The sequence below is a fragment of the Aedes albopictus genome, chromosome 2 (genome assembly GCF_035046485.1).
Source record: "Aedes albopictus strain Foshan chromosome 2, AalbF5, whole genome shotgun sequence".
Taxonomy (NCBI): domain Eukaryota; kingdom Metazoa; phylum Arthropoda; class Insecta; order Diptera; family Culicidae; genus Aedes; species Aedes albopictus.
This window is the reverse complement of record NC_085137.1, coordinates 192,187,305-192,215,178: the sequence shown is the minus strand read 5'-3', so window position 1 is coordinate 192,215,178 and position 27,874 is coordinate 192,187,305. Positions and strand designations below refer to the sequence as shown.

The following is a 27,874-nucleotide window of genomic DNA, read 5'->3' as shown; positions in this document are numbered from 1 at the left end:
AAAAACGATGCGAGCGCCACGTTTGGGCAGTTGGCCAACTACAAATTTTGAAATAAGGCGTTAAATCGGTGTACGATGGGATTTATCAGAGTGTTACGTCTGTTTGTCTGTGTTTTAACCATCGAAACAAAGCTATTGGAATCCAATAAAATCACGTTATACTCAGAAATATGAGCTCTATCGATTAGGTTATAGAATATAGCAATATGTTATTCACTAAACAACCCAATTGACTTGATTTGGATTTTTCTCAGTTGAAGTATTTATAATAAAAAAAAATATCAAAGCAATGACATTTTGAGATCAAATTTTGAGTTTTTATCCGGCCTTCGGCCACTGGGCAATGGCTCAATAAACCGCTCTTGAGCTTGATCTTAAAATTTTTAACTTCATTAGCTGTTATTCAGCTATCATTGTTACTTGGGCAGATTCTCATCACATTTTTTAGCTGAAACGCTACTGAATTCTCAACCGTGGTAAATATGATCTTCTACAAATGTGTTTCTCTCTCACTGAAGCGTACGTGTACCCGTACGGCCGTACGACCCGGGAAGCGATACCAAACGACTAAAATCCACGAACCCACCCTCTACTAAGGGGTCGGTCATAAACCACGTAAATTGTACGCGGAAAAATATCAGAGAGTCTGATAATCACACTGGTATTCTGACTCTGTAACTCCAAATAACTGCGTTTTCCATCATCCATGGACGACACCCGATTGGCACGCAGAGCAGACACAAAGCCGTACCAAGCGAACTGTGACGGCTCAAAGAACTCGAACTCTCGCTGTGCAGTGCTGGCATTCGCTCCTGTTACCACAGTCACATGAACATTTCCCATGTGGCCTCGTTTTGCAGTTTCAATTCCAACAGGACAGACGGCGGACGCGTTCTTTCATATAAGAGAGAACGACGACGTGGGTCCACACTGGAAATGGGATCTTCCTCTACCTCTAAGCGCCGGCCAATGATGGTAGGAGGGAGAGACACTGTGGGAACCAAATTGCTTGTGTGCGAATTTTGTCTGTCCGTCCTCCTCCGGCCGAATGGAAAAAGTGTGTGAAATGAGTGGTTTTGTGTTTTCGTCAGCAACAATCAATCCCCGGCGAACCGGAAAGGTTTTAAATCTCACTGCCTGCATGTGACGTCGTGATCGCAAATCGAAACCAGCGACGTTTGTGTGTTTTGTGACGACGATGAACACAGATTTTGAGGGCTGGGTGTGCTTTATGTGAAATTTAAACACAACGATCGAACAGGAACGCAGCCTCAGGCTAGTGTTTCAGTTAGGCGAGGAACGAATTTGAATTGCTTTCTTGTTGCTTACCTACTTTACCGCTTCGCGTTATCGGTGCGCTTCGCGCTGACGCGTGTACTGCGGTGCGATATGAATTCAGGCGTTTTAGCGATGATGATGATAGCAAAACCCGTATTGATAGGAACAAATATGAAAGAGGCTATATTTTAAAATTTTACATTGCTAAGGTTTCGGTCAATGTTGTGCTTGTGTGTCGTCCGATTCGCCAGAAGGGTCGTTCCAATGTTGAATTTTTCCGGATCCAAACAGGATAAAGATGACGTTTGTGACATTGAGAACCCAGAAGGCGACCCAAAACACCGAGCGCCATTCGTCGAGGGTTTGCTGAAAGCGGGGAAAAATGGGAACAGCGGATTATTCAAGAATGAATTATGTGAATAGTAATCCCAGGATTGTAAGGATTTCTTTTTAGCCATAAAATGCATATTTTATAACGTTTTCGCAGCTTGCGCGCCAGGCATCCACGCAAACGTTTTCTTTGCACGCCTAAACTACATGCAGTACAAACTCTCAGGTAAAAACCCCACACCTTATCAAAAACAAAACAAAAATCGACGCTCGTCCATTGGCTGAAAAAGGTCAATTTTTGCGTGACATATCGTGGAAGATTGTCATAACCGCGAGTTGATTCTAGCGGTTCCTGGTTACATTTTACGAATGTAAACCAAACCAATAAGGTAATAGAGGGAGAATGTCACTGGAGGCGCTACCGCAACATCTCTTGCTGGCAGAGATAGGGAGGGATGTACACTCCCGATTCCCGATCAAAAATTTGGGGTCACCCTCTTAAAAACATGTTATTTTTAGGCCCATATCTGCGCCAATTTGCTTCCGATTTCAGGTCTCATTCAATAGATAATAAGCCAAAATAACGTTAAACATAATTTAGGTGAAACTTTTTCAAAAATGTTTGTATGTAAACTTAACCCAAAGCTGCCAAATTTTCTAAAAAAAATAATATAAACTTACGGCAGTATCGCTGGACATAAGGTCGACCAAATTTTAAGATGAGATCGGCAATAGAACCTATTTTCTATTAGCTTCCAATTACTTTTTGCCGAACAATCTAGGAAGTTAATTAACTCTTCATGTCATCGACCAAAAGTTTGGGGTCACCCCTCAATATGATGTATCAGATCCCGATGAGGTTCGGCGAATTTGTTCGTTCAGCAACTTAAGAACTAACTGGCAACGGCGACTTTGGTTCGCGACTCGGCCGCTAGGCAGCGGCAATGTCAAAAATGTTCAAAACCTCCTATCTCAGAAACCTGATAAGATAGAATGATGATATCTTAGACAACGTTCTTCAGCAAGCTTAGAACTATATCTGATAGTAACGTATTTGGGTTGGGATTTATCCGCTAGGTGGCGCCTTGTGTCTGAAAAATTCAAATACGTATACCCTAATGAGGTACACGCGTGCCGTTTTCAGCAAAATTGTTCAACAAAATAATGTGGTCTTGAACAAAGCTCTTCACCAAGCAATAAGCTGTCTGATAGTTGGGTCTTTGATTCGTGATTTATTCGCTAATGAGCTAAAAGGATGGCGTTTTCTGAAAAAATGTTCGGCTGGTTGAGATTTATCCGGCAATGGTGACCCTAGGGGACACGAGTAATCAAATCGTTCAAACAATTTTATCTCAAAAATCTAAAAACGTCCTGCAAATTGTTCTGAAAGAATAAGAGCGAGTAAAAAAGACCTGGTATCCGTGGTTCTGATATTATTCGATAGGTTGCGTCTAGTATCAAAAAAAATACTTGTATAAACACCCTTATGAACAAGAAGTATTCCGTTTTCAGCATAGTTGTTCAGCAAGTTAAGAGCTATTTGACAGGATAGTAGGCGGTCGACTACGGTGTTGCAATACTTTTACTCCGTGTTTGGCCTCCTGCATATATATTTTGTCACCCCACAATATTGCTTCTTTTGCTCCGTTTCCCTCCGGGAATTTTTCCAGGAATTCTTCTGGGATTTTTTCCCGGAATTTTTCTGGGAATTCCACTGGGTATTGCTCCAAGAATTCCACTGGGAATTCCTCAACAACTTCCTCCAGGAATTTCTTCAAGAAATCCTACAGGAGTTCCTCTAGGACATCCTCCAGAAATTCCTTCAGGGTATTCCCCAGGAAATCCTCCATGAATTTCTGCGGGAATTTCTTCAGGAATCCTTCCGGGATGTTCTACAGGCAGTCCTCCAAGGGTTTCTCCAGGAATTCCTCCGGGAATATCTTCAGGAAAATTTCCGGTTTATTTGTAAGATAATCCTCCAGGACTTTCTCCAGGAATCTCTTCAGGAAGTCTTCCGATTTTTTTTCTCAGAAAATCCTCTGCAAATTTCTCCAGGAAATTATCTGGGAATTTCTATAGGACTTCTTCCACGAATTACTCCGGGAATATCTCCAGGAATTCCTCCGTGGATTTCTTTAGGAGTTCCTTCGAAAATTTCTCCGGCAATTCCTCCGGGAATGTCTCCGGAAAATCCTCCAGAAATTCCTCCGAGAATTTCTCCATAAATCCCACAAGGAATTTCTTCTGGAAATCCTTCCAAAATTTCTCCTTGAATTCCACTGGGAACTCCTTTAGAACTTCCTCCAGGAATTTCTTCAGGAATTTCTCTTTGACTCTCACCAGGAATTCCTTCGGTGATTCGTCCAGGAACTCCTCCAGGAACTCCTCCGGAAATGTTTCCATGATTTCCCCCGGGAATTTCACAGAGAATTTCCCCTGGCATTATTCTGTAAAATCACCGGGAATTTCCCCAGGAGTTCCTACGGGTACTTTTTCAGGAATTGCTCCAGGAGTTCTAGCAAGAATTTCTCCAGGAAATCCTCCAGAAATTGTTTTGGGAATTTCTTTAGGAAATCTTCCAGGAATTCTTTCAGGAATTCCTTTAAGAATTCCTCTGGGAATTCTTCTGAAATTCCTTCGGGATTTTCTTCACGAATTCCTCTGAGATTTTTTCTAGGACTTCCTCCAGAAATTCCTGAGGAAATTTCTCTAGGAACTCCTCCGAGAACATCTCTAGCAATTCCTCTGGAAATTTCTTCAGGAAATCCTCCTTCCTGGCGGAATCACCTGAGGGAATTCCCGGAGGAATGTCCAGAAATGATTCCTGGTGGAATCCCTGGAGGGAATCCCTGGAGGAATCCCAGGAGAAATTTTTGGAAAAATACCTGGAGGAATTCCTGATAAAGTCCCAGAAGAAGTGCTGGAAAAATTACCGAAGAAATCACCGGAGGAATTCCAGGATAAGTTTTGGAAGGATTTCCTGAAGAAATTCGTAGTTGAATCACCGACGAACCGACGTGACAGCTAGAACAAATGAATTCAAATTTGTTGTCCGCGACGCCATGATGAAAAATAGCCGAACACTATCGCCACCTCTATAACGGCTCGCGATGATTTGATAGCTCGACACCAAACCCCCGTGTGTTCATATAGGAAACGGTTCGCGCCTGCGCTGATTTGACAGAAGCGATCGCTCGCTTCGCTGGTCGACCGTTAAATTAGGGGGGGGGGGACAGTTTTGAATCGCCACTGTCACGTCGGTTCGTCGGTGGTTGAATTTCAGTAGGGATTCCCAGAGGAGTTTCCGGAAACATTCCCGGACGAATTTCTGGAGACATTCTAGGAACATTTCCAGGAGAAATTCTCAGATGATTTTCTGAAAAAAAAATATCACGGAAGACTTCCTGAAGAAATTCCTGGAGCAATTCCAAGTGGATTTTCTTGAAGAAAGACGGAAGTTTTCCTGAAGAAATTCCCGAAAAAAAAACCTTGGGGAATCCCCGGAGGAATTCCTGGAGGATTTCCCGGACAATTTCCTGGAGAAATTTCCGAAGCAATTCCTGGTGAATTTCCTGAAGAAATTCCCGGAGATATTCCTGAAGGAACTCCTGGAAAAAATCCCGGAAAAATTCCTGGAGAAATTCTTGAAGGAATTCCTGAAAACAATCCCGGAGGAATTCCTGGAGAAACTCATGGAGGAATCCCTGGGGAAATTCTTAATGAAATTCCCGGAGGAAACCCTGGAAAAAAATTCGAAGGAATTCCTTGAGAGATCTTTGGAGGCATTCCTGGAGAAACTCCTGTAGCAATTCCTGGAAAAATTTCCTGAAGTATTCATGGAGAAATTTCCGGAGGAATTCCCGGAGTAATTTTTGGAGGATGTCCTTGAGGAATTCCCGGAGGATTTACTGTAGAAATTCCTGGACGAAATTCTTGTGGAATTCCCAGTGAAGTTCATGGGGGTGACAAAATTTGTCTGCAGGGGGTCAAAGACGGTGTAAAATTATTGCCTTTTGCACCACCGTACTCGACCGCCCACTATCCTGGCAAATAGCTCTTAGCTTGCTGAACAACTGTGCAACTATGCTGGAAACGGAATACTTCTTGATCATTTTGGTGATCATACAAGTTTTTTTTATATTAGACGGAACCTGTCGAATAATATCAGAACCAAGGATACCAGATACGTCTTACTTTCTCTTAACTTTCGAAACAATTTGCTGGACGTTTTCAGATATTTGAGATAAAATTGATTGAACGTTTCAATTGCTGGTGTCAGTTAGCGTCACCATTGGCGGATATGTCTTCACCTGGCGATCATTTTTTGCAGGAAACGCCATGCTTTTAACTCATTAGAGTATCGAGATATATGGGTTTACATTCCTGGAGAAATCCCATGAGAAATTTCTGGGGGAATCTTTGGATAAAACTTCTTGGATGAAAATTCGTGGAAGATTCACCGGATGAACTTCTGGAATAATTTCAGAAAAAAAAAACATTGGAGGAATTCCTATAAAGATTCTGGAATATATTATTGTAGATATTGCACAGAAATCCTGGGAATTGCTGAAGTGAACTATGTATACAGGAATGCATTGAGGAGTCTGAAGCAAAAAATATTTGAAGAAGTACCTCAAGGAATACCTCGAGAAGACCCTGGAAGAATCGGTAGAGGTATTCTGAAGGAATCTACAGAGAAGGGTCTAAAGGAGGAATTTCTGAACGAATCTCAGGAAGAATTCCAGCTTTGCTGACCACATAAACGCCATGGGATAGGAAAAGGGTATTTTGGTGAGGGATTAGGGTGTTGGTAAGGACTTGACAATATCAATGCTATTCAGATGCAAAATAATTTTAAGGCTCAATAGTTAATCGCATACCTTCCAAAACCAAAAAAACAATAATCCTCAAAATGCCAAGCAAATCATAGAAAGAAAAAAACGCCCGATTGTTTATTTTGTCAATTATAACAAACGGAAATTTCCACCCTTCCGACTCACCAGTCACCCGGGAAAAAATATTCCTTCAGTTCTGGAAAATATATTATCCCCAATTAAGCCCTTAATCGAATTGTTCGCGTGGTCTTGTTGTACCCCTGCTAGGTAAGAACCAGTCATTGCCATACATATCAAATGCTAGACATGACCCCATGGATAGCATTTGCATATGTAAAAGCTTTGCTGATGTGACTTTCCTATTAGGCAATTCTCTCATCTCATGTTTGTCTTCAAAACCTTATCAAGCTTAGAAAATTGAAGTTGATAAACAATACATTACAAGGTTCGAGTTCCCATAGAATGAGATCATTCATTCGCACTACAACACCATAGGAGATAATACCACATTGGCTGATTACAGTACAAATGTGAAAAATCTCCCTTTTCCCCCTATCCGCAACCCGGGGACGCGCCCTGTTGGATTTCAAAAGCCTCGAAGAATATTACAAACCTTCAATGGCATTCCCATAAACTAACCCACATTGCCCATTCAGGGGTCTGACTGGGCCAATTACCCTCCCTCAGTTTGTAATATTCTCTCCTACTTTGAATTATATTTTCCCGGCACATAAATGACTTCGACAAATGTTCGATATACTATGCAGCGTCATGATCAGTATAACTGTATCAGATGACTTGGAGATCTGATTCTTACAGAATTGTTTGTCATTGATTATACATTCAGCTATTCTAATCATTACTGCAAAGGCCATCGACCACATGCCTGAAATCAAAGCTTCCTGGAAGATATAATCCAAGCCCAGGGAATTCAAGAAGGAATCAATTTCAAGGAGATATCTCTAAAGGTATCTCTGGCAGAAATTCTGGAAGAATCTCTAGATGGATTCCTGGTGGATTTTTCAGAGAAATCTCTGCTGGAACTCCCAGAGGAATCGCTCGAAAAAATCTTAGAGATATTCCTGGAAAAAAAATCGTGGATAAGTTTCTTGAGGAATTCGTAGAATAATACCAAGGATAATTCCTGAAGAAATCGCAGATGGAACTTTTGGAGAAATTTTGGAGGAATCGTTAGAAGCAGACGCGCCAACTTGGTCAAATTATTGGGGAGGGGGGCAAAGCCTGTTTTTTTTCGTATGGGAAAATTTAAAAATCCTCAATTATTGGGGGGGGGGCAAACCTATGCTTGACCCCCCCCCCCCTAAGTTGGCGCCTATGGTTAGGAGAGTTTCTAAAGAGACTCCAGAAGGAACCCCGGAAGCAATTTCAAGTGGAATTTCTAAGGAAATCCCTTAACAGTTCCTGAAGGAAGCACTGAATTAATTCCTGGAGGAAATCCTTAAAGAATACAAGAAGGAATTCATGAAGAAATCTTAAGAAGAGTTCCTGGGAGGAATTTTTAATTTTTAAAATAAGTTGTTCCAAAAACAATCACAGAAACAATTCCCGAGTTAAGCCCTGCAGAAATTCTTGGAGGAATCCCTGGAGGATTAACGAATAAGTCTATAGAAATACTGGAGAAATCTCTTCAAGAATTCCAGGAGAAATCTCTAGAGGCATTTCTGAAGGAATTCCTGGATGAATTTTTAGAGGAATCCCAGCAGCAATTTCCAGAGGAGTAATTCCTGTTGGAATTTCTGAAGAAGTTCGTGGAAGAATCCCTAGAGAAACTCCTGGATGAATCCCACAAAGAATTCCTGAAGAAATTGCAGATGGAATCCTTAAAGTAGAGTAACTCCTTGAGGAATCCTTGCGGCAGTTCCTAAAGGAATCCCTGCAGGAGTTCCTGAATCCCGGAAGCAGTCCCATGAGGAACTCCTTAGGAAATAGCAGGAAAGTTTTCTTAACAAATTCCTGGAAGAATTTCTGTGGGATAAAAATATAAAGGAGTCCATGTCTGCAATAATTTTTGGGTGAATTATTATTGGATTCTTTGGATGGACTTCCAAAACAATGTTTTGTACAATGTTTCAAGGAACTCATGGATTAATTTTTAGCTAACCTCTGGTAAAATTTCGTGAAAGGGTTTCTGGAAGATATTGCTGCTTCAATACTTCGAATTATTCCAGATTAAATTATTGGAGAAATGCCTGAAGAAATCTCTGAAAGAATACTTGCAGAAATACCTAAAATAATTTCTGTTGACATTCCTTTGGAAATCTCTGGAGAAATTCCTGGAGGAATTATCGAACAAAAGGACTGGAACAATTACTGGAGGAACCGCTATAGATATTCCAGAAGAAATTCTCAGAGGGATGTCTGGTGAAACCCATAGAGGAATTCTTGAAAAGTTCTCTGGAGCAATCCATGATGGAATCACCAAAGGAAGCTATGGAAACATTTCTGGAGGAATTCGTGGATGCATTCTTGCAGAAGTATCTGTAAAAATTTCTGGAGGAATCGTAGGAGGAGTTCTTGAAGCATTTCCTGGAACAAACCCCAAAACAATCATTATAGGAACCCTGAAAGATGCTCATGGAAGAATTCACGAAAAGAGAAGCTGCTGGAGAAGTCACTTGAATACATAAGTGACCCGATTTTGACAGCCCCTTTTCGGAACACATTTTTTGCTCTCTTAAAAAACTTAAACAGTTTTTCTAACATTTTATTCCTTTATGTTCTGCGTCTCAGCAGTAGTTCAATGATAAATATTAATAAATTGCTTAAAATGTGACTGTAAGATAATGAGAGCAATAAGTTTGTCGCAAAATGGGGCTGACAAAATCGGGTCCTTACTGTAAATGCTTTAAGGAATTTCTGAAGGTGCCCTTGAAACAATCCGTAAAGAAATTTAAGATATTTTGCACTTAGCATGACGTTTGTTTGCATTGGATACTAGTGAAATTCGTGTAGCACTACGCTCTATAACATCATATGGTTCTACAAAGTCCTTATTATCCCTACCGGAACTGGTTTCGGCATATCTGGAAAATTTGGCATGCTGTTTTTGTATTCCATGAATAAACATCACAAACTTTAGTCGTTCAACCAAGCTTGTTATTTGGTAAAATTCTATAATAAGATTGAAGTGGTTCTCTTGGAGAAATACTTGGCGAAATTTCCTATGGTTCTCGAGTAAAAAAGGTTTGATATGTATGGATAAATACCTTAAATATTAGAATACATAGTTTAAATATTTTTTGAGATTTTTTTTCTGGAACTCTTAATTATTGATAATATTTGAATTCGCTCGATTAAAAAAAAATCTGGAGGCCACACCCCCCTCCAGCAATTCCTCCTAGGCTTTCTTTAAAAAAATCCTACTATGATTCCCTCCGGAATTCTTGTAGGGATTTCTCCAGAGATTTATCCACTGATTTCTTCAGGAATTCTTGAATAATCTCACATTCATGACATTCTTCCAGAAGTTTCTCCTGCGTTTCCTCCCGGAATTCCTTTAGAGATTTTGGCCAGGGATTCTTCGAGAAATTCCTCATGGGAATCCTCCAGGAATTTTGGCTGGGATTCCCCATGTAATACCTTCTACTGTCCTTCCAGCAATTCGTTCTAGGACTCCTCCAGCATTTCTTAAAGATTTATCCTCCATAAAATCTTCAAGCGATTCCTCGTGGGATTCCTCCCGGAATTCTTGCTGGATTCATTAGGGCGATCATCCTGGGATTCCTCCAAAAAATTCTCCTGCGATTCAGGGACTCCTCCAGGGATTTCTTCAAAATACCTCTACCGATTCCTCCTGGGATTTCTCCAGGAATTCCTCCTAAATAACACACTTGTCATAGAAGAGTAACGGCAGCGCAGGTTTTGGCCACGCAGAGGTTACTGTGACTTATTTCTAGCAAGTACACTCCCGTTCAAAAGTTTGGGGTCACCCCCTCAAAAACATGTCATTTTTTAGGCCCATATCTCCGCCAATTTGCGTCCGATTTCAAAACCCTAGGTTTCATTCAAAAGATAATAAGTTAAAGAAACTTTTAACATGATTAAAAAAAAACTTTTTCAAAAAATTTTGTATGTAAACTTAACTCAAAGTTGCCAAATTTTCTAAAAAATGAATATAAACTAATGGCAGTGTCGCTGGAAGTTGGGTCGACCAAATTTTAAGATGAGAGCGGTAATATGACCCATTTTCTATTAGCTTTCAACTGCTTTTTACAGAACTTAGCTAAAAATCTAGAAAAAAAGTTATTAAGTAAATTAATCCTTGATGTCATCGACCAAAAGTTTGGGGTCACCCCTCAAAATGCTGTATCGGCCAAAAGTTTGGGGTCACTTTCGTAAAACATGGAAAAGTGATTTGGTGATATCTTCGTCATCTATAGTTCAATTTTAATTATTTTTGGCTCATTTCAAAAATAATTTACTAAATTTACGTTTGATGTCTTCGACTTAACGTATTTAACGATTTTTGTATATAAAAATGTTATGTAAAGTTAGCACATTTTACCACGCTTAAAAAAATGAGGCAACTTTACGTTAAGTTATAGTATGTAAATTTCAACAAATATGTGTGGTTCAATGTCTATGCAGTAAGTATCTTTCATTTTGTTTCAAATAAGCCAAGAAGAATTAAAATTGAATGAAAGATGACAAAGATATCAACAAATCACTTTTCCATGTTTTACGATAGTGACCCCAAACTTTTGGCCGATACAGCATTTTGAAAGGTGACCCCAAACTTTTGGTCGATGACATCAAGGATTAATTTACTTAATAACTTTTTTTCTAGATTTTTTAGCTAAGTTCTGTAAAAAGCAGTTGAAAGCTAATAGAAAATGGGTCATATTACCGCTCTCATCTTAAAATTTGGTCGACCCAACTTATAGCGACACTGCCGTTAGTTTATATTCATTTTTTAGAAAATTTGGCAACTTTGAGTTAAGTTTACATACAAAATTTTTTGAAAAAGTTTTTTTTTAAATCATGTTAAAAGTTTCTTTAACTTATTATCTTTTGAATGAAACCTAGGGTTTTGAAATCGGACGCAAATTGGCGGAGATATGGGCCTAAAAAAATGACATGTTTTTGAGGGGGTGACCCCAAACTTTTGAACGGGAGTGTAAGTATTTATTTGTTGGGACTAACTCGCAGTAACTTCTGTGCAACAAAAACCTGCGCTGCTGTGATTCTTCTGTGGCAAGTGTGTTACTTACGAGACATGCCGAGAGAAATCCCTGGAAGAATCGGTAGAGGTATTCTGGAGAAATCCAAGGAGGAGTCCCTGAAGGTATATATTCAAGGATCTTCGTTTGGAATTCCACCAGGCATTCTTGATGGGATTTCACTAGAGATTTCCCGAAATTATTTTAAGGATTCCTCTTAGAGGTTTCTATTGAAATTCCTTCAGCTGGAATTTCTGGAAGAATTCAAGAGGTATCAGAAGGTCTTCTCCAGAGGCACGTTCTTCTCCAGGCCAAGAGGTGTTTCAGTAGCAATTTCATGAGAAATTTCTAGAATTATCCATGGGTAAAAGAATTCCTGGATAAGTTTTTTAGAAAAATCCCTGGATGAATCACCGAAGGCACTTCATGGAAGTACCCCATGATGACTGCCCAGAAGCATCACAGCAAGAATGCCAGGAGAAATCCCTACAGTGATTCCTGCAGGTATCACAGTAGAAATTTCTGGAGGAGAGCTTGGAGTCATTCCTTAAAGGATCACAGATTCTTAGGAGACTTCCTAGAAGAATTCCGGAAGGTATTGTAGTTAGAATTTGTGGAGGAGTCCTAGGAGGAATTTCTAAAAGAACCACAGCAGGAATTGCTAGAGGAATTAAACTGTAATTCCTGGAAGAAGGCCAAGAGGAGTTCCTGGAGGAATCATATGAGAAATTTCTGGGGAAATCTTTGGATAAATTTTCTTGGATGAAAGTTCCTGGAGGATGCACCGGATGAAATTCTGGAATAATCTCTGAAAACATCTTTGAAGGAATTCTTATAAGGATTCTGGAATAAGTTATTGTAGATAATTCAGCAGAAATTCTGCGAATACAGGAATATACATATAGAGAAACCCCAAGATGAATGCCTTGAGGAATCTAGAGAGAAAATCCTTGATGAAATACCTGCATGAAATACCTCGAGAAGTCCCTGGAAGTATCGGTAGATGTATTCTGAAGGAATCCACAGAGAAGGATCTAAAGGAATCGCGGAGGAATTTCCGAAACAATCCAGGAAGATTTCTCGGAAGAATTCCAGCAAGAATGCCAGGATAAATTCCTAAAGGAATCACTAAAATGATTCCTGGAGGTATGTACCATAGTTAGAATATCTGGAGGAGGAATTGCTGGAAGAACCCCAGGAGAAATTGTTTGAGGAGGGCCAAGAGGAGCTTCTGCAGGAATTCCATGTGGGATTTGTGGTGGAAGCTTTGGATGCAATCTCCAGGATTTCCTGGACGGGTCTTTAGGGAAATCCATGGAAGAACATCAGAAATTTCTGCTGAATTCCAGGAAAAATGCTTGGAAGGATCCCAACAAAAAGCGTGGAGAAAGCTCTAGAAGAATCCCTAGCAGAATTTTTGGAGTATAACAGTTCGAATTTCTGGAGGAGTCCTAGTAAAAGTAGCTGGAAACCCCGCAGGAAGATTTGCTTGAGGAATCCCTGTCAGAATTTGTGGAGGAAGGCCAGGAGGAACTCCTGGAGGATCTATGGATAAAATCTCTTAAGGACTTGAGGATTCACCGGAGGAACTTCTGGAAGAATGTCCGAATTGCCATGAATAATCCCAGCAAAAATTTCTGAAAATCTCTAGAGAATTACGCGGAAGAGCTCCTGAAGGTACTACAGTAAACATTTCTGGAGGAGTTCCTTGAATTCCTGGAAGTTCCTATAATTCCGAGAGGTTTCGTAGAAGAGAATTATGGCTCATAGCTCGTATGGACTTTGGAAAGACCATAATCCCCTCACCCTCCCCACCCCCTTAACAATTAACATATTAATACTTACGTTTGGTGTCATCAGTCCAACAGTGTAAGGCACAATGATTCCTTAAACAAAATAATGTTAATGCAACATTAGGTGCGTTACAGATCATGCTCTATGTATTACCTGTGATCGCGCCAATCCCATTCACTATCGCCATCAGAAATCCGGCGAAGTTCGGACTCAGATCATTCACGTTTACCTTAATACCCGGATAGAATCCTCCCATCAGGGTCACTGACAGTGCAAAGTACGCAATCACCAGGACTCGGTTGCACCCAGCATACGATGCTGCCAGGAGCAGCACAGCCGGTGGAAGCGACCCAATCGTGGTCCACATCTTCCGAGCAACGGTGGGTGATGTGCACTTCTTCCTAATCTGGACGTCACAGATCCAACCGGTCAGGACCGAAAAAATCCACATCGACAGGAACGGGAAGAAACTAATCAATCCGTTATCCTTGACAGACAGCCCCAGGATGCTCTTCATGTATTTGGGCAAATCGGTTGCAATCAAATAGAAGCCCCAGTCGTGACCAACCTGCGGAAGAAGTTCAATTGTGAATTTACAGAAAAATGAAAGGTAGGTGACAATAATTTTAACGTGTACCTGACCAGCAATCAATGCCCAAAATGGCATACTTGTGGCAATCTTCTTCCACGGAATGGGGCCCATATCCGTTCGCTTCCTAGCATCCTTAAATTTCTCCATCAACGCTTGCTTTTCCTTATCCGTAATGAACGGATGATGCTCCGGACTGTCGAACCCAAACATTTCCCAAATGACGTACCAAACCAGCGCCAATCCACCCCAAACGTAGAACACCAATCGCCAGCTGTGCAGTTCCGCAATGATATAACCCGTTCCAATACCGCCGAACAAGGACCCAATTTGGCCTCCACTGAATATGAACGAACCCAGCATGCCGCGCTGCTGCGGAGGAATCCACTGGGCAATTATAGCACTCAGCACCGGAAACGTAGCCCCCTCGCCAAAACCTTCAATCACTCGAGCTCCAATCAACGCCGGAGCTCCCCCGTAATCAATCGCCAAAGGCGTCAGCAAGGTCAGAATCGCCGTGATGAGCACACTCAAACCCAACAGCAACCTCGGGTACTTGTCGGCTATGAACGCACTGCCAAAGTGTGCCACAACGTAACCCCAGAAGAACGAGGACAGAATGATACCTTGGGTGTACTCATCCCACTCGAACACGTCTTCACCGTCGATCCGAACGAGGTGGCGTGTGGTCCTGAACACCCCACAAGGACTGCGCAAAATCTCTTCAATTGTGCCATTCGAGGACGGTTCAGTCTGAGTAGTTGGACTCGAACTTGTCGTCATTTCCGTAATGGCCAGGTTTAAACTTACCCGCATCGTGTATTGGTTCACAATCGAGAAGAATGCCAGGATGGCCGTTAGATGCTGCTGCGAGATGCAGCATACTGTAAGAGAGGATTTTGAATCAACGTATTTGGGGACCTATGGGGAAACTAGTAATTACCTGTCTGACAACATGTTTTCAATTTTGGGTACATCGTAAGATATTTCAATGACAGCTATCATGGCACACTGCTCGGAATTCCCGCCGAAGCCCAGAAGTGCTAACTTAACGCTGATATTGGAATCAGATTCTTGCTCAGATAGGTATGATAGGGTATGCTAAGCGTGCAGTTGCCCGTGTAGCTGCCGGCTTAGAATAGCACTACGGACCACCTGTTCCGGGGGTAAAAGTCCACCAAACAGGTAACCCCAATCCAAGGTGTCAGGCGACCCGTGCTGAGGGATGAATGGTTGAGGGGGTTTAAAAGATGCTCGATCTTTAACGGAGCCCGTAGCGTTGGTAGATCGCCTTTTTGGGTTGCGTTGCGGTGATAGATCTACCAAACCGAAATCTAGTGTCGTCCTATTTTTCAATTTTGGAATATGTGTTCTTGTAATTCAAGGAGTTATAGCATTTAGTCCTACTACTGGTGTTTTGGTGACTTCCAGTTTTGAATAAAACTGAGTTTGCCAACTTTATTTTGCATATAGTTAAAAACCTCACCATCTGAGGCTAATCTCAATGCAAAGCAAATCAAATTGGGTTAGGGATCCATGTATGTACTAACTCTTCGAAAACTGGATAGTGCTAGTACGCAAGGAACATACTAGAATCCTTATTACTGAACACATGTTCCATTATTGGAATGATATTGCTGCTAATGTTAAAACCCGGGTCCTAAACTTCCTACTGGGGAGAATTCAGCAGTAAAACAAGGGTGATGCTAGGTTCCCGATGCATGGCCAATATCAGTACTGTATCAAAATCGATAATTTATTGCCCCTCAATGGCAATTGAGTAATGCGACATGCACTACACTAAGGATACGGGTAATGTCACAATAGATCTAAAAACTGGTCGCAGTGACAAACCCGAACAGGAATAAAAAAAAAAAGCGTGCAGTGCATTAACATGGTGCCAAGCATGATGCGCCTAGCGTAATATGTATCCTCACAGGGTTGATTAAAAGGATAATTGTTTTCAGTATAACACTTTTTATTGCGTTAGCAAAACACAAACAAAACAGTTCTGCTTTCGTAGATAGAATGACAGTTCAATCGATACAATAATGGACAGCTCGACTTGAAGAATAAGAAACCTCAAGCAAACTTCAAATAGTTCTAGAGACCATGAAATGTTAGATTTTGTACCGACTTTTTGAACCTTCTAAGCAGAATACGCTCTTCGAATTAGTGTTACAAGTTTTGTAGCTTCTAATTCCAAAACAGATTATACTCATTCGAAGAAATTTAGGATCTTGCATTAGCTTTGATAGCTATCCAGGTCTTTCGAATATCGCCGGAGACTGCGACAAGGTGAGGGGCTGTTCATAAACCACGTAGACCAATTTTTGAAAATCTCGTAGACTTTTATTCATGCAAAAAAAAATAAAAATTGCATGGAGCATAGACTTTTGCCCGACCCTCCAAAACAGCAAACTGAGGAAAACGCCTTTAAAGTCCTAGCCTTGTTTTCTTGTCTACGGACAAGTGATATAAAATCACAAAGTGAATTTATCATCATAGCGTTAGAGTTGGTACCATTGAAGTATGAGAAAAAAATTTCATAGACATTCAATTTACTTTATGTAACTTTCTAAAGAAAAACACTTGTGGGACTATAATGCCGATAAGTCTAGCCAATTTCGGGATTTTTGCGGCATAAGCTGTCCCATGTCAATTGAGATTTTCAGCATAAGCTGTCCCATGTTGAATTTCACAGATGATATCGGAATCCCGGAAAATGTTTAAGGGCTCAAGATGCTCAGACAGCTTTTTTTTTATGCGTGCAGTCAAAATGGGATAGCCTCTGAGAGAGAAAAATTAACATGGGACAGCTTATGCTGCAAACTGGGACTGCCTATGATTTTCACTGACTGGAGTTGATAATAATAAACGATTCGTATGGGTCGGATTATTGGAACTTAAACTAAGTGCCAATAATCCCATTATAATATTTTTTATTTAATAATTCTCTCAAAGATCCCTCCTGTACTACTTGCCGCTGAGATTGCCGCTGAAATTCCTCTACAGATTGCTCTGTGATCTTTTGCAGATATCCAATTAATTATTTCCAATTTGTCTATTCTATGTATTAATTTCAGAGTTCTTTTAAGAGTTACTTCATATATTTTAAGAATTGGAATCTTTTGGGAATTATTCCAACTATTGTCTAAGGCATTTTCCAGAAATTTCCCCACGAAGCCCTGCAGAAGTTTCTTCAAAGACTCCACCAGAAATTCCTACAAAGTTTGTTTTCGATATTCCTCATCCTCATTTCAAGGATTTTACCAAAATTGTTTTGTAATTCTTGAAGAAAAAATCATAATATCAGGAAAAGCTTCAGAAATTTTTCCAGGGATTTGTTGGTTTTCCAGAAGCTTTTTCATGTGTCCCTCCAAGAAGTTCTTCAAAGATTCCTTCTCCTACAGCTCCATCTGGAAGCTTCTTCAAATATTCCTCCAAGCCGACCTCCGGTATTTGATCCAGAGTTACTTCCTCAAAGTAATACAGAGATATCTCCGGGGATGATTTTTGAGTAATTTACAAGAATTCCTACAGAAATTGATCCAGAACTCGCATTGTCCATAATACACCTTTGAATTTGGGAGTAGGCATAGCAACCTCTTTAGCTCTGCGGCTTTTAAGTTTTGCGTGGCCTAAAGGATTGGGAAAGGTGGGAAATCGATGTGGTGTATTGAGCTGTAAGAGAATGTGTTGTTAGTTAAATGGTCAACGTAATTTACCTTTGGGTCGTTTGTTTGGGGTAAGCGTTTTGAACATACTGGTTTTGCTCGGTTGCTCTTTCCTATTTTTATTCGATCGTGTTGTTTTTTGTGGCAGGTAGTTGTGATTAAATTTTGGTTATGTTCTTGGAATGCTGCTTCTTCCTCATCGCCATCTCCATCGAAATATGATAAGCCTACGTCATTTGCTGTCTGCGGTTTCTAGCAATTCTTCCATCCGATCTTCAAGTGATCCTCACAAGCAACATCTTTCGTTCAGGCACTTTTGAATGTCCGTATGCAACTTGTTCTCACAAGAAATCTGCCTCGACCAAGTTGGCAGAACGCGCCCATACCCCTTTCTGAACCGAAGGGCAGGGGATTTCTTCAGGAGTTCTTATTCGGACATTTATTTTACAATTCTGCAGAGGTTCCACTAATTACTTATTCAGTTCCTGGAAGACTTCTTGGTAGAATAACTGGTGTTCTAGAAGGTTTTCGGAGCTTTTTATATGTTCCAATGGGTTTCAGGAGCATTTTCAATTAACATGACTTCAATGGCGTTTCAATTAGATTACAGAGGGTTACGGTCGTATCATGCGGGGTGTCAGGAAAACCCTTAAATCAAAGAAGTTTTCATGGGCATTTCAAATACGAGGATTTTAAATGCATTTCATTGGGGTTATTAATGTTCCAGAGGTGTTTTAAGGCACTTCAGCTGCGTTCAAGGGTTTCAAGGGTTTTAGTGGAGGTGTATCTAAAAATGCTCTAAGACACATTGCTTTGCTTTGCTTTGCTTTGCTTTGCTTTGCTTTGCTTTGCTTTGCTTTGCTTTGCTTTGCTTTGCTTTGCTTTGCTTTGCTTTGCTTTGCTTTGCTTTGCTTTGCTTTGCTTTGCTTTGCTTTGCTTTGCTTTGCTTTGCTTTGCTTTGCTTTGCTTTGCTTTGCTTTGCTTTGCTTTGCTTTGCTTTGCTTTGCTTTGCTTTGCTTTGCTTTGCTTTGCTTTGCTTTGCTTTGCTTTGCTTTGCTTTGCTTTGCTTTGCTTTGCTTTGCTTTGCTTTGCTTTGCTTTGCTTTGCTTTGCTTTGCTTTGCTTTGCTTTGCTTTGCTTTGCTTTGCTTTGCTTTGCTTTGCTTTGCTTTGCTTTGCTTTGCTTTGCTTTGCTTTGCTTTGCTTTGCTTTGCTTTGCTTTGCTTTGCTTTGCTTTGCTTTGCTTTGCTTTGCTTTGCTTTGCTTTGCTTTGCTTTGCTTTGCTTTGCTTTGCTTTGCTTTGCTTTGCTTTGCTTTGCTTTGCTTTGCTTTGCTTTGCTTTGCTTTGCTTTGCTTTGCTTTGCTTTGCTTTGCTTTGCTTTGCTTTGCTTTGCTTTGCTTTGCTTTGCTTTGCTTTGCTTTGCTTTGCTTTGCTTTGCTTTGCTTTGCTTTGCTTTGCTTTGCTTTGCTTTGCTTTGCTTTGCTTTGCTTTGCTTTGCTTTGCTTTGCTTTGCTTTGCTTTGCTTTGCTTTGCTTTGCTTTGCTTTGCTTTGCTTTGCTTTGCTTTGCTTTGCTTTGCTTTGCTTTGCTTTGCTTTGCTTTGCTTTGCTTTGCTTTGCTTTGCTTTGCTTTGCTTTGCTTTGCTTTGCTTTGCTTTGCTTTGCTTTGCTTTGCTTTGCTTTGCTTTGCTTTGCTTTGCTTTGCTTTGCTTTGCTTTGCTTTGCTTTGCTTTGCTTTGCTTTGCTTTGCTTTGCTTTGCTTTGCTTTGCTTTGCTTTGCTTTGCTTTGCTTTGCTTTGCTTTGCTTTGCTTTGCTTTGCTTTGCTTTGCTTTGCTTTGCTTTGCTTTGCTTTGCTTTGCTTTGCTTTGCTTTGCTTTGCTTTGCTTTGCTTTGCTTTGCTTTGCTTTGCTTTGCTTTGCTTTGCTTTGCTTTGCTTTGCTTTGCTTTGCTTTGCTTTGCTTTGCTTTGCTTTGCTTTGCTTTGCTTTGCTTTGCTTTGCTTTGCTTTGCTTTGCTTTGCTTTGCTTTGCTTTGCTTTGCTTTGCTTTGCTTTGCTTTGCTTTGCTTTGCTTTGCTTTGCTTTGCTTTGCTTTGCTTTGCTTTGCTTTGCTTTGCTTTGCTTTGCTTTGCTTTGCTTTGCTTTGCTTTGCTTTGCTTTGCTTTGCTTTGCTTTGCTTTGCTTTGCTTTGCTTTGCTTTGCTTTGCTTTGCTTTGCTTTGCTTTGCTTTGCTTTGCTTTGCTTTGCTTTGCTTTGCTTTGCTTTGCTTTGCTTTGCTTTGCTTTGCTTTGCTTTGCTTTGCTTTGCTTTGCTTTGCTTTGCTTTGCTTTGCTTTGCTTTGCTTTGCTTTGCTTTGCTTTGCTTTGCTTTGCTTTGCTTTGCTTTGCTTTGCTTTGCTTTGCTTTGCTTTGCTTTGCTTTGCTTTGCTTTGCTTTGCTTTGCTTTGCTTTGCTTTGCTTTGCTTTGCTTTGCTTTGCTTTGCTTTGCTTTGCTTTGCTTTGCTTTGCTTTGCTTTGCTTTGCTTTGCTTTGCTTTGCTTTGCTTTGCTTTGCTTTGCTTTGCTTTGCTTTGCTTTGCTTTGCTTTGCTTTGCTTTGCTTTGCTTTGCTTTGCTTTGCTTTGCTTTGCTTTGCTTTGCTTTGCTTTGCTTTGCTTTGCTTTGCTTTGCTTTGCTTTGCTTTGCTTTGCTTTGCTTTGCTTTGCTTTGCTTTGCTTTGCTTTGCTTTGCTTTGCTTTGCTTTGCTTTGCTTTGCTTTGCTTTGCTTTGCTTTGCTTTGCTTTGCTTTGCTTTGCTTTGCTTTGCTTTGCTTTGCTTTGCTTTGCTTTGCTTTGCTTTGCTTTGCTTTGCTTTGCTTTGCTTTGCTTTGCTTTGCTTTGCTTTGCTTTGCTTTGCTTTGCTTAGATTTAGTAAAGAGTTGTAACGTTTTGACGTTTTTTTCTTTTTAAGCAAAATAATTTTTGCTTGAATTTTGTACATAGAACTTGACTTAGAGCTTTATGTTAATCAATGACATCACATTATTTGAATTCAAAATAGTATAGGAAAACGCTTTGACGTTTTTCTCTTTTTAAGTAAAATAATATTTAGGATTCATTTTATTTAATTATATTTTCTTGTAAATAGTTATGAAAAGTAAATTCGATTTAGTTCGAAACTCAATTTGACATTGCTCATTGCTGATTTGAACTATAACTCAGAACGAGTCGATATAAGGTTTGTGTCTCGGCTAACCATATGCCATAAAAGACGAAGTGAGTACAGCAATGGCTCCTGATTATACAAATGTATCTCATAAAAACCATCTTGACGAACCTAGAGTGGCACAAGAAATATGAATTCGCCATTCGAAATTCTTTGTTGGCGCAATTTAGAAGACAAAGGGGGATTATATAGTGTAAACTTCTTTAAGAAATTAAGACTTGAGCTCGGTCATTTCGTTCGCTACTAGGCTGGAGAGTAGAAGTGATCGCGGTTTACAAGTCCGTTAATTTTAAAAGTGAGATTGCTTTTTCAAAGTGAATTTGTGCCCTTCGAGTAACGTACCGAAGTTAAATTGTACGTGCTTTCCGGTCTAATCGACCGTGGTTCGCGAAGTCTTCTACTTCGCTAGTGAATTGTACAGAAAAAGCGCTTAGGCGCTTTTTTATTGTACGGGCTGGACAATGGAAAGTGACGACAAGCGGAGTCGTATTGGGATTTTTGTGGCGTCTTCAGGCGCCGAAGTTACATCGTCCAAGGACACGGATCGTCCGTGGAGAGCTCGGAGCGAAGTGTAGTTCGCCATCAAGTCGAACGAAGAACTCCGACGGTCGCCAAAAAACCGTCGTTAGATCCACCCCCACGCTACAACCCCCGGTGGAGAGGAACCAAGAGCACGGTCCCCGCACGTAGTCAAACGTCGTGCGCAGGATCGGACCCAATCCGAAGGTAAGGAGATTTCATTTCATCACGTGCGGCCGAAGCTCTCAAGGCGGAAGCCGTACGGAGGGTACGTTGGTCCCTGAACCCGAAGAGAAGGTCAAAACCCGGGAAGCGCGACGTTCCGTCGCAGCGAAGCTCTTGAGGAACGAAATCGGAAGCCTTCCGTCCAGCCGACACTTCCTCCGCAACGGTAAATCGGCCATACTACACGAGCTCGGACGTCCATCGCTGCGCGCCATACCAGCAGCGACAGCGGTAAAGCCAATCGCCGCCATTGCCGCTGAGGACATCTTTGGTCATCGGGGCAACCGCCTATCGCCGGCAAAAGCCGGGAAGTCGACCGTTTCGAGTTCGTCGAGGAGCATCGAGTCGTCGCTTCAAGAAATCCTGCGCAAGTACGTGGAGACTTTTTATTCATGGTCATGATAGTTTCCCAAAGTGTTTTCCACCCGTTTTTGTAAATGATTGATACTGGTATCAGACCACTAAGGGGTCGCACGGTCCACCTCTGGGTGTTTGACGCGGCCCAGGGTACTAACGCAGTGGAAGGTGTGCAATGGAGTATTAGTTTAATACAACGAAACAAAAACAAATCGAAAAGAGGCAAAGTCCCACCACGTTGCGGTAAAGCGAGTGGTCCCCGAAAGGGTGACTAACACTCCAACAGAGCCACGCTTGTGGTAGCAGCAAAAGCTAATACTCCATCGCACACACTCCCTAGGTTAAGGCTGCAGAGGCGGAGAGCATCGTTGTTGGAGAGAGAGAAATACGCACCCATCCCTATCTCCGGAGCCCACACCAAACTCGACCACGAAATCCACGGGAGTCCCGTGCGATAACTCGAACAAGGAGGACGTTCATCTCCAAGTCGTAGTCGGTCGAAGTTAAGTCGAATCGTGATAAAGTTATCCGTGATTTATTCCCGAGTAGTGGCCACGGGACATCTGAGCCCAGAAAAGACCCTCAAGGTTCTGTTTCCGAAATTCAACCAAGGAACCCCCCCCCCCCTACGCGAGTGACGTTTTAGTTCCCCGCGCGGCCAGGCCGATTAGTTACAAACAGTGCACAGTGGGAAAAATCGACCCAAAAAACGGATCTTTTAACACCGCTGGTTTCGGTACGTGAAGTTGACCATTTCTGACGTAAAAAAATACGAGAAATCGATTGGTGCTAAATTCATTCACCGCACGGCACGGGAAGTGGCCCATTTTGCCCCATTTTGCCCTTTTTTCATACAAAAAGTGAATCAAAATGTACTTTCCAACAACTAACACGACTGTAGATCGTTGAAATTAGCAGCAGGTCTAATTAGAGGTTAATGTAAATCATAAACACATATGAAAGATCCTTTTAAATGCTTATTTTGCCCCATATGCCCCAACAACTGCTGGAAATTGTGAATTTTACATAATTATGAATGGATTTTTAAGGATACTGATTTAAATTTCTTTTTTATGCATGAACAAAAAGCGCTATATCTGTTATTACCAGAATCATCTTCAATAGTTGCTCACTTTACCCCATATTGCCCTATTGTCATAGAAAAATGATTTAAATTGCATTTATAAGAAACAGATACTGCTATGGGACGTTGAAATTAGTTTTAGGTCCTTCCAGGGCTAACAGAGATCATACGCATATATGAAAGATATTTTCCCTGTTTTACCCTGCATGCCCCTAAATCTGCTGGAAGATAACATTTTTTGTATTGTTTTGTAATGTTAGTGGTTGCAATACATGAAGTCCTGGATCATTTTTTATATATTCAAATACGGTTTATCGATTGGCTTTAGAATCATTCTTGGGAGGGCACAAATAGCTGTCCATTTTACCCCAATTGGCCCTGATTTGTTGTTACCTCATGTATGAATTGATTTCCCGCATTTGCTTATGTGCGAATTGATGGACTTTTGGTACTGAAAGGATGGTAAAAAAATCAGGGCAAATCAGTTTATTCATCACATGACAAAAAATCAGGGCCAATTGGGGTGAAATGGACAGCTATTCATACCATTCCCGAGAATGGTTCTAGTATAAATCGATAAACCGTACTTGTATATATCAAAAATGATCCACGACTTCATGTTTTGCATCCAGTAACATAACAAAACCATATAAACTATGTTATTATCCAGCAGTTTTAGGGGCATGTAGGGTAAAATAGGGACAATACCTTTCATATATGCGCATGATAACTGTTAGCTTCCAATTGCACCTAAAACTAATTTCAACGTTAAACAGCAGTATTTATTTTTCATAAATACATTTTAAATCTCATTTTTTCATGAAAATAGAGCAAAATGGGGCAAATCGGACAGCTCCCGAAGATGATTCTGGTGATAATAGATCTAGCGCTTTTTGTGTATGCCAAACAAATCAACTTCAAATCAGTAACATTGAAAATCCACTCATAATTACGAGAAATTGTGAATATCCAAAAATGGGGCAAAATAAGCATTAAAAAGGATCTCTTATGCATTCTTATGATTGCTACCAACTTGCAATTACACCTGCAGCTATTTTCAACGATCTACAGTCGTGTTAGTTGTTGGAAAGTACATTTTGATTCACTTTTTGTATGAAAAAAGTGCAAAATGGGGCAAAATGGGCCACTTCCCGTGCCGTGCGGTGAATGAATTTAGCACCAATCGATTTCTCGTAATTTTTTACGTCAGAAATGGTCAACTTTACGCACCGAAACCAGCGGCGTTAAAAGATCCGTTTTTTGGGTCGATTTTTCCCACTGTGCAGTGCGGTAACCAGCCCCCCCCCCCCCCATCGTATTTCTAGAGGGTCGGGATTTACGTGGCAAGTTAGTTGAAACCGCAGAGAACACGGTCAGGAGTGGCCGCAAGGTCGTTTGAAGTGTCCGGCCGTACAAGAGGTCGAAAAATCGTTAGGGGTTGTGTAGGGGAAGATCTGGGTTGGGCCAAATGTGGGGTCAGTAGGCCCCAACCGAATCGTAACAGTGCAGACACTCGGTAGAACCATTATCGCTACCGGTTCAGCTCGCGGGATAAAGTTAAGAGACCCGTCGGGTACAAGCGTCTTAGTGCGACCGAGAATCTCCGGTAGATCTAGTTAGTGCTACTGTCTATCACCGGAAAACCTTAACGGCCAGGATCGGCCGAAGGGTGAAGCGACTAGTGGTACGAGTTCCGAAGGTTATTTGGCGAAAACTGGTGATGCGGTGTGCGGATGGGATATGCGGTGCTTCCGGGTTGGTTCGGTGTTCCTACGGTGCATCGGTGTTGCTGAGTGGCCCCAACGAGTGTGATCACAGTGCATTGCCAACTATGTAAATTGATCGGCAATAAAAGTTACAGCATGCTATTTAATTAAGCGTTTCAATCAAATTCCGTGTTAATAGTTATATTATTAGAGAAAGAAGATATTGTTTACAGGTAAAACCCACAAATTAGGAAGCTGACCGGTGAGTACACATTTGAGAACTGCTGTTTTTTAATTTCGTAGCATTGGCTAGAAGCCGGTCGGTAACAATTGGCGCCCAACGTGGGGCACGAACCCACGACCCTGAGATTAAGAGTCTCATGCTCTACCGACTGAGCTAGCCGGGTAGCTACCGACACATTTGAGAACTGCTGTTTTTTAATTTCGTAGCATTGGCTAGAAGCCGGTCGGTAACATGATATACAGTCCGACCCGAATGAGTTTGCTTTTCACGGAATAAAATAGTTTGTTGAATTTTGAAGACCTGAGAGTCAATTGATTCCGTTTTGGGCAGTTCAAAGAGAATTCACCCGCTACGTTCCTTTTAGTTTCCGTTTGGTAAATTGAAATTTCAGGCTTCCACTCTTCATTTCGGTGTGTTCCAGATCGAGCGAGCTTAAGTCGGGGAGTTGGTTAAAAAGGGTTTGGGCGATTACATTGGGCAGTATCGGCGCATTCTCCAGGTTCGTTAAGTTGGAAATTCGCTTTAATTTATAACCGTACACGAGTCCCCTGAGGAAAACAGTCTCAAGTCAGTCGGGCAAAGATTAAACGGACAGGTGGTCTCCCTGCGGGAGTGGCGCTGAAGCCACCTTGTTTGACAAAAACCTCGTGACTATTTGACTTGTCAAGATGGCGAACCAAACAGTTCAATCGTGTGCGAAGTGCAAGAAAAACATTAATTTGCGAAACGGGAAGCCCTTACAGTGCGACGGAAAGTGTAAACAATGGTTCCACAAGGCATGTACGTCGGTATCTGATGCGGAATATCAGGAAATCCAAACGGTTCCTGATAAATTTTGGTTTTGCATTCCTTGCAAAGACAACCGAAATAAGAGCAGACGGAGTACGATCAACATGGCCGATCAACCGTTGTTATCCACGCCGAACGGCATTGAAAAGGTCGCTGGTCCGTTCAACATGGAATCTGTGATCGGAAGAATTGAATCCAAGCTGGACAAGTTGATTTGTTGGCAGAAGGAGGTCATCACTGAAGTGCGTGGAATTCAAAATACACTTGGAGAACTGCGCACTACAACGGAGACCTTGATGGACGAGCAACAGCAGCTACGAGAACAAAACGATGAGCTGCGAAGGAAAGTTGAATGGTGCGAAATAGAAATTGACAAACAGAAGCAAGAACAACTCGGTAAATCGCTGGAAGTGTCGAATATTCCGGTGATAGAAGGTGAAGATCTCTTCAAAATAGTTAACACCATTTGTGAGGAGATCAGTGTTGATCTACGGAGAGATGAGGTCGAGGGAATTTGTAGGGCACCGTCCAATGTGTCCATCAAATCTCAATTGCCTCCATCAATCCTGGTTCGATTCCACAGCAAGGAAAAACGGGACGAAATAATGGCAAAGAAGAAAAGCAAGAGACCTAACTACATCAGTGTTGAATATATCTGCCGAAAATTCTCGCAACGTCAACATCTACATCAACGAAGTGTTGACAAGGCGAAATCGGTATCTATTCAAGATGGCACGAGACCTAAAGCGAAATAGAAAAGTTAAATTTGCGTGGTTCAGAGATGGTAGATTGTTGGTACGAAAAACTGAAAAAGGGAGAGTGAGAGAAGTCTTCTCCAGTGACATACTAAATGAATACTCGAAATGATCCAATCCAACTTCTACCGTCTCTTCTAACCACGACCACACCAACGACAACTACAATTACAAGTCTCAAAATCAACAAAATGAACAGTCTCAAATTGCTTTACTTCAATGCCCGAAGTCTACGGGAGAAGCTCACCGAATTGGAGATAATGCTGGATGAAGTTGGATGCCGGATAGATGTTCTCCTCATAACGGAAACTTGGTCTCGAAGCGAAATCGAAACATCTATGTCACTTCAGAACTATCACTGCTTTTTCGCGTCACGAACATCCAGACGAGGAGGAGGTTCCGCGGTGTTTGTGCACAAAGATATAAATGCGAAACTGGTTGAATCGTACTGTGACGAATATAACAGCATCACCGCTGTAGAAATCGGGTATCCACAGAAGATTGTTTTGGGGTGTATATATAGACCACCTCAAACACTAGCGACTGCTGTTGATGAATTCCTCGACACTTTAGATGACTTTCTCACACGACGAAGCTCTAGCTCCATGATCGTAGGCGGAGATTTTAATTTCGATTTACGGCGAACCAATACTGCTGTGCAAAAATATATGAATATCATCTTTTCTAACGGTTTTAACTTCTGCGATAATTCTCCGACCCGATACGAAGCATGTCTGGACCACATTGTAACTAATAATTCAGCAATCGAAATATCGGTACAACATTTGCAATACAGTCTATTCGACCACGACGCTCTCTTTGTTGAAGCCGACTATTCGATAACTAGTCTACCGCAAGTTAGTGAACCCCATCCGAAAATCGATATATCTAAATTCCGTGAGAACCTGCTGCATCGAGCGATTAGGACGTGCCGCAGTAACAGTGTGGAAACCAACTATGAAGCGTTCATCACCAGCGTGCAGCTTGCTCAGAAAGCCTCATCGATACCCATACCTGCGCGTACAGTTACCCAACGACACTCAAAGCCATGGGTTGATCGTGAACTATTGATGTGTATACGAACAAAAAACTATTGGTATGCGAAACACCGTAAAAACACGTTAAGCGAACATATTCGTAGTGAGTATTGTGATTGGTGCAAAAAAGTGACTCAATTAAAAAGACGCAAAATGAAACAGTACTACGCAAATAAATTCGAGCGAAACAAGGAGAATGTATCGAAAACTTGGGACACTATCAATGAAGTGTTGGGTTCTAAAAGAAAATATTGTTCAATCGCGGCTAAGTGTGATACA

The 27,874-nt window shown here is 41.3% G+C and overlaps 1 protein-coding gene across 1 annotated transcript; it reads right to left on the bottom strand.

Annotated features, from left to right (window-relative positions):
* Positions 1-1,463: 1,463 nt before the first annotated feature.
* On the bottom strand, positions 1,464-15,059 carry LOC109408154 (putative inorganic phosphate cotransporter). Its single transcript, XM_062850895.1, has 4 exons — positions 14,950-15,059; positions 13,571-14,890; positions 13,469-13,509; positions 1,464-1,644 (listed from the first exon to the last, which is right to left on the bottom strand). Exons 1-4 carry the CDS (start codon positions 14,981-14,983, stop codon positions 1,495-1,497), a joined length of 1,545 nt encoding a protein of 514 aa, XP_062706879.1. The 5' UTR covers positions 14,984-15,059; the 3' UTR covers positions 1,464-1,494.
* Positions 15,060-27,874: the final 12,815 nt, after the last annotated feature.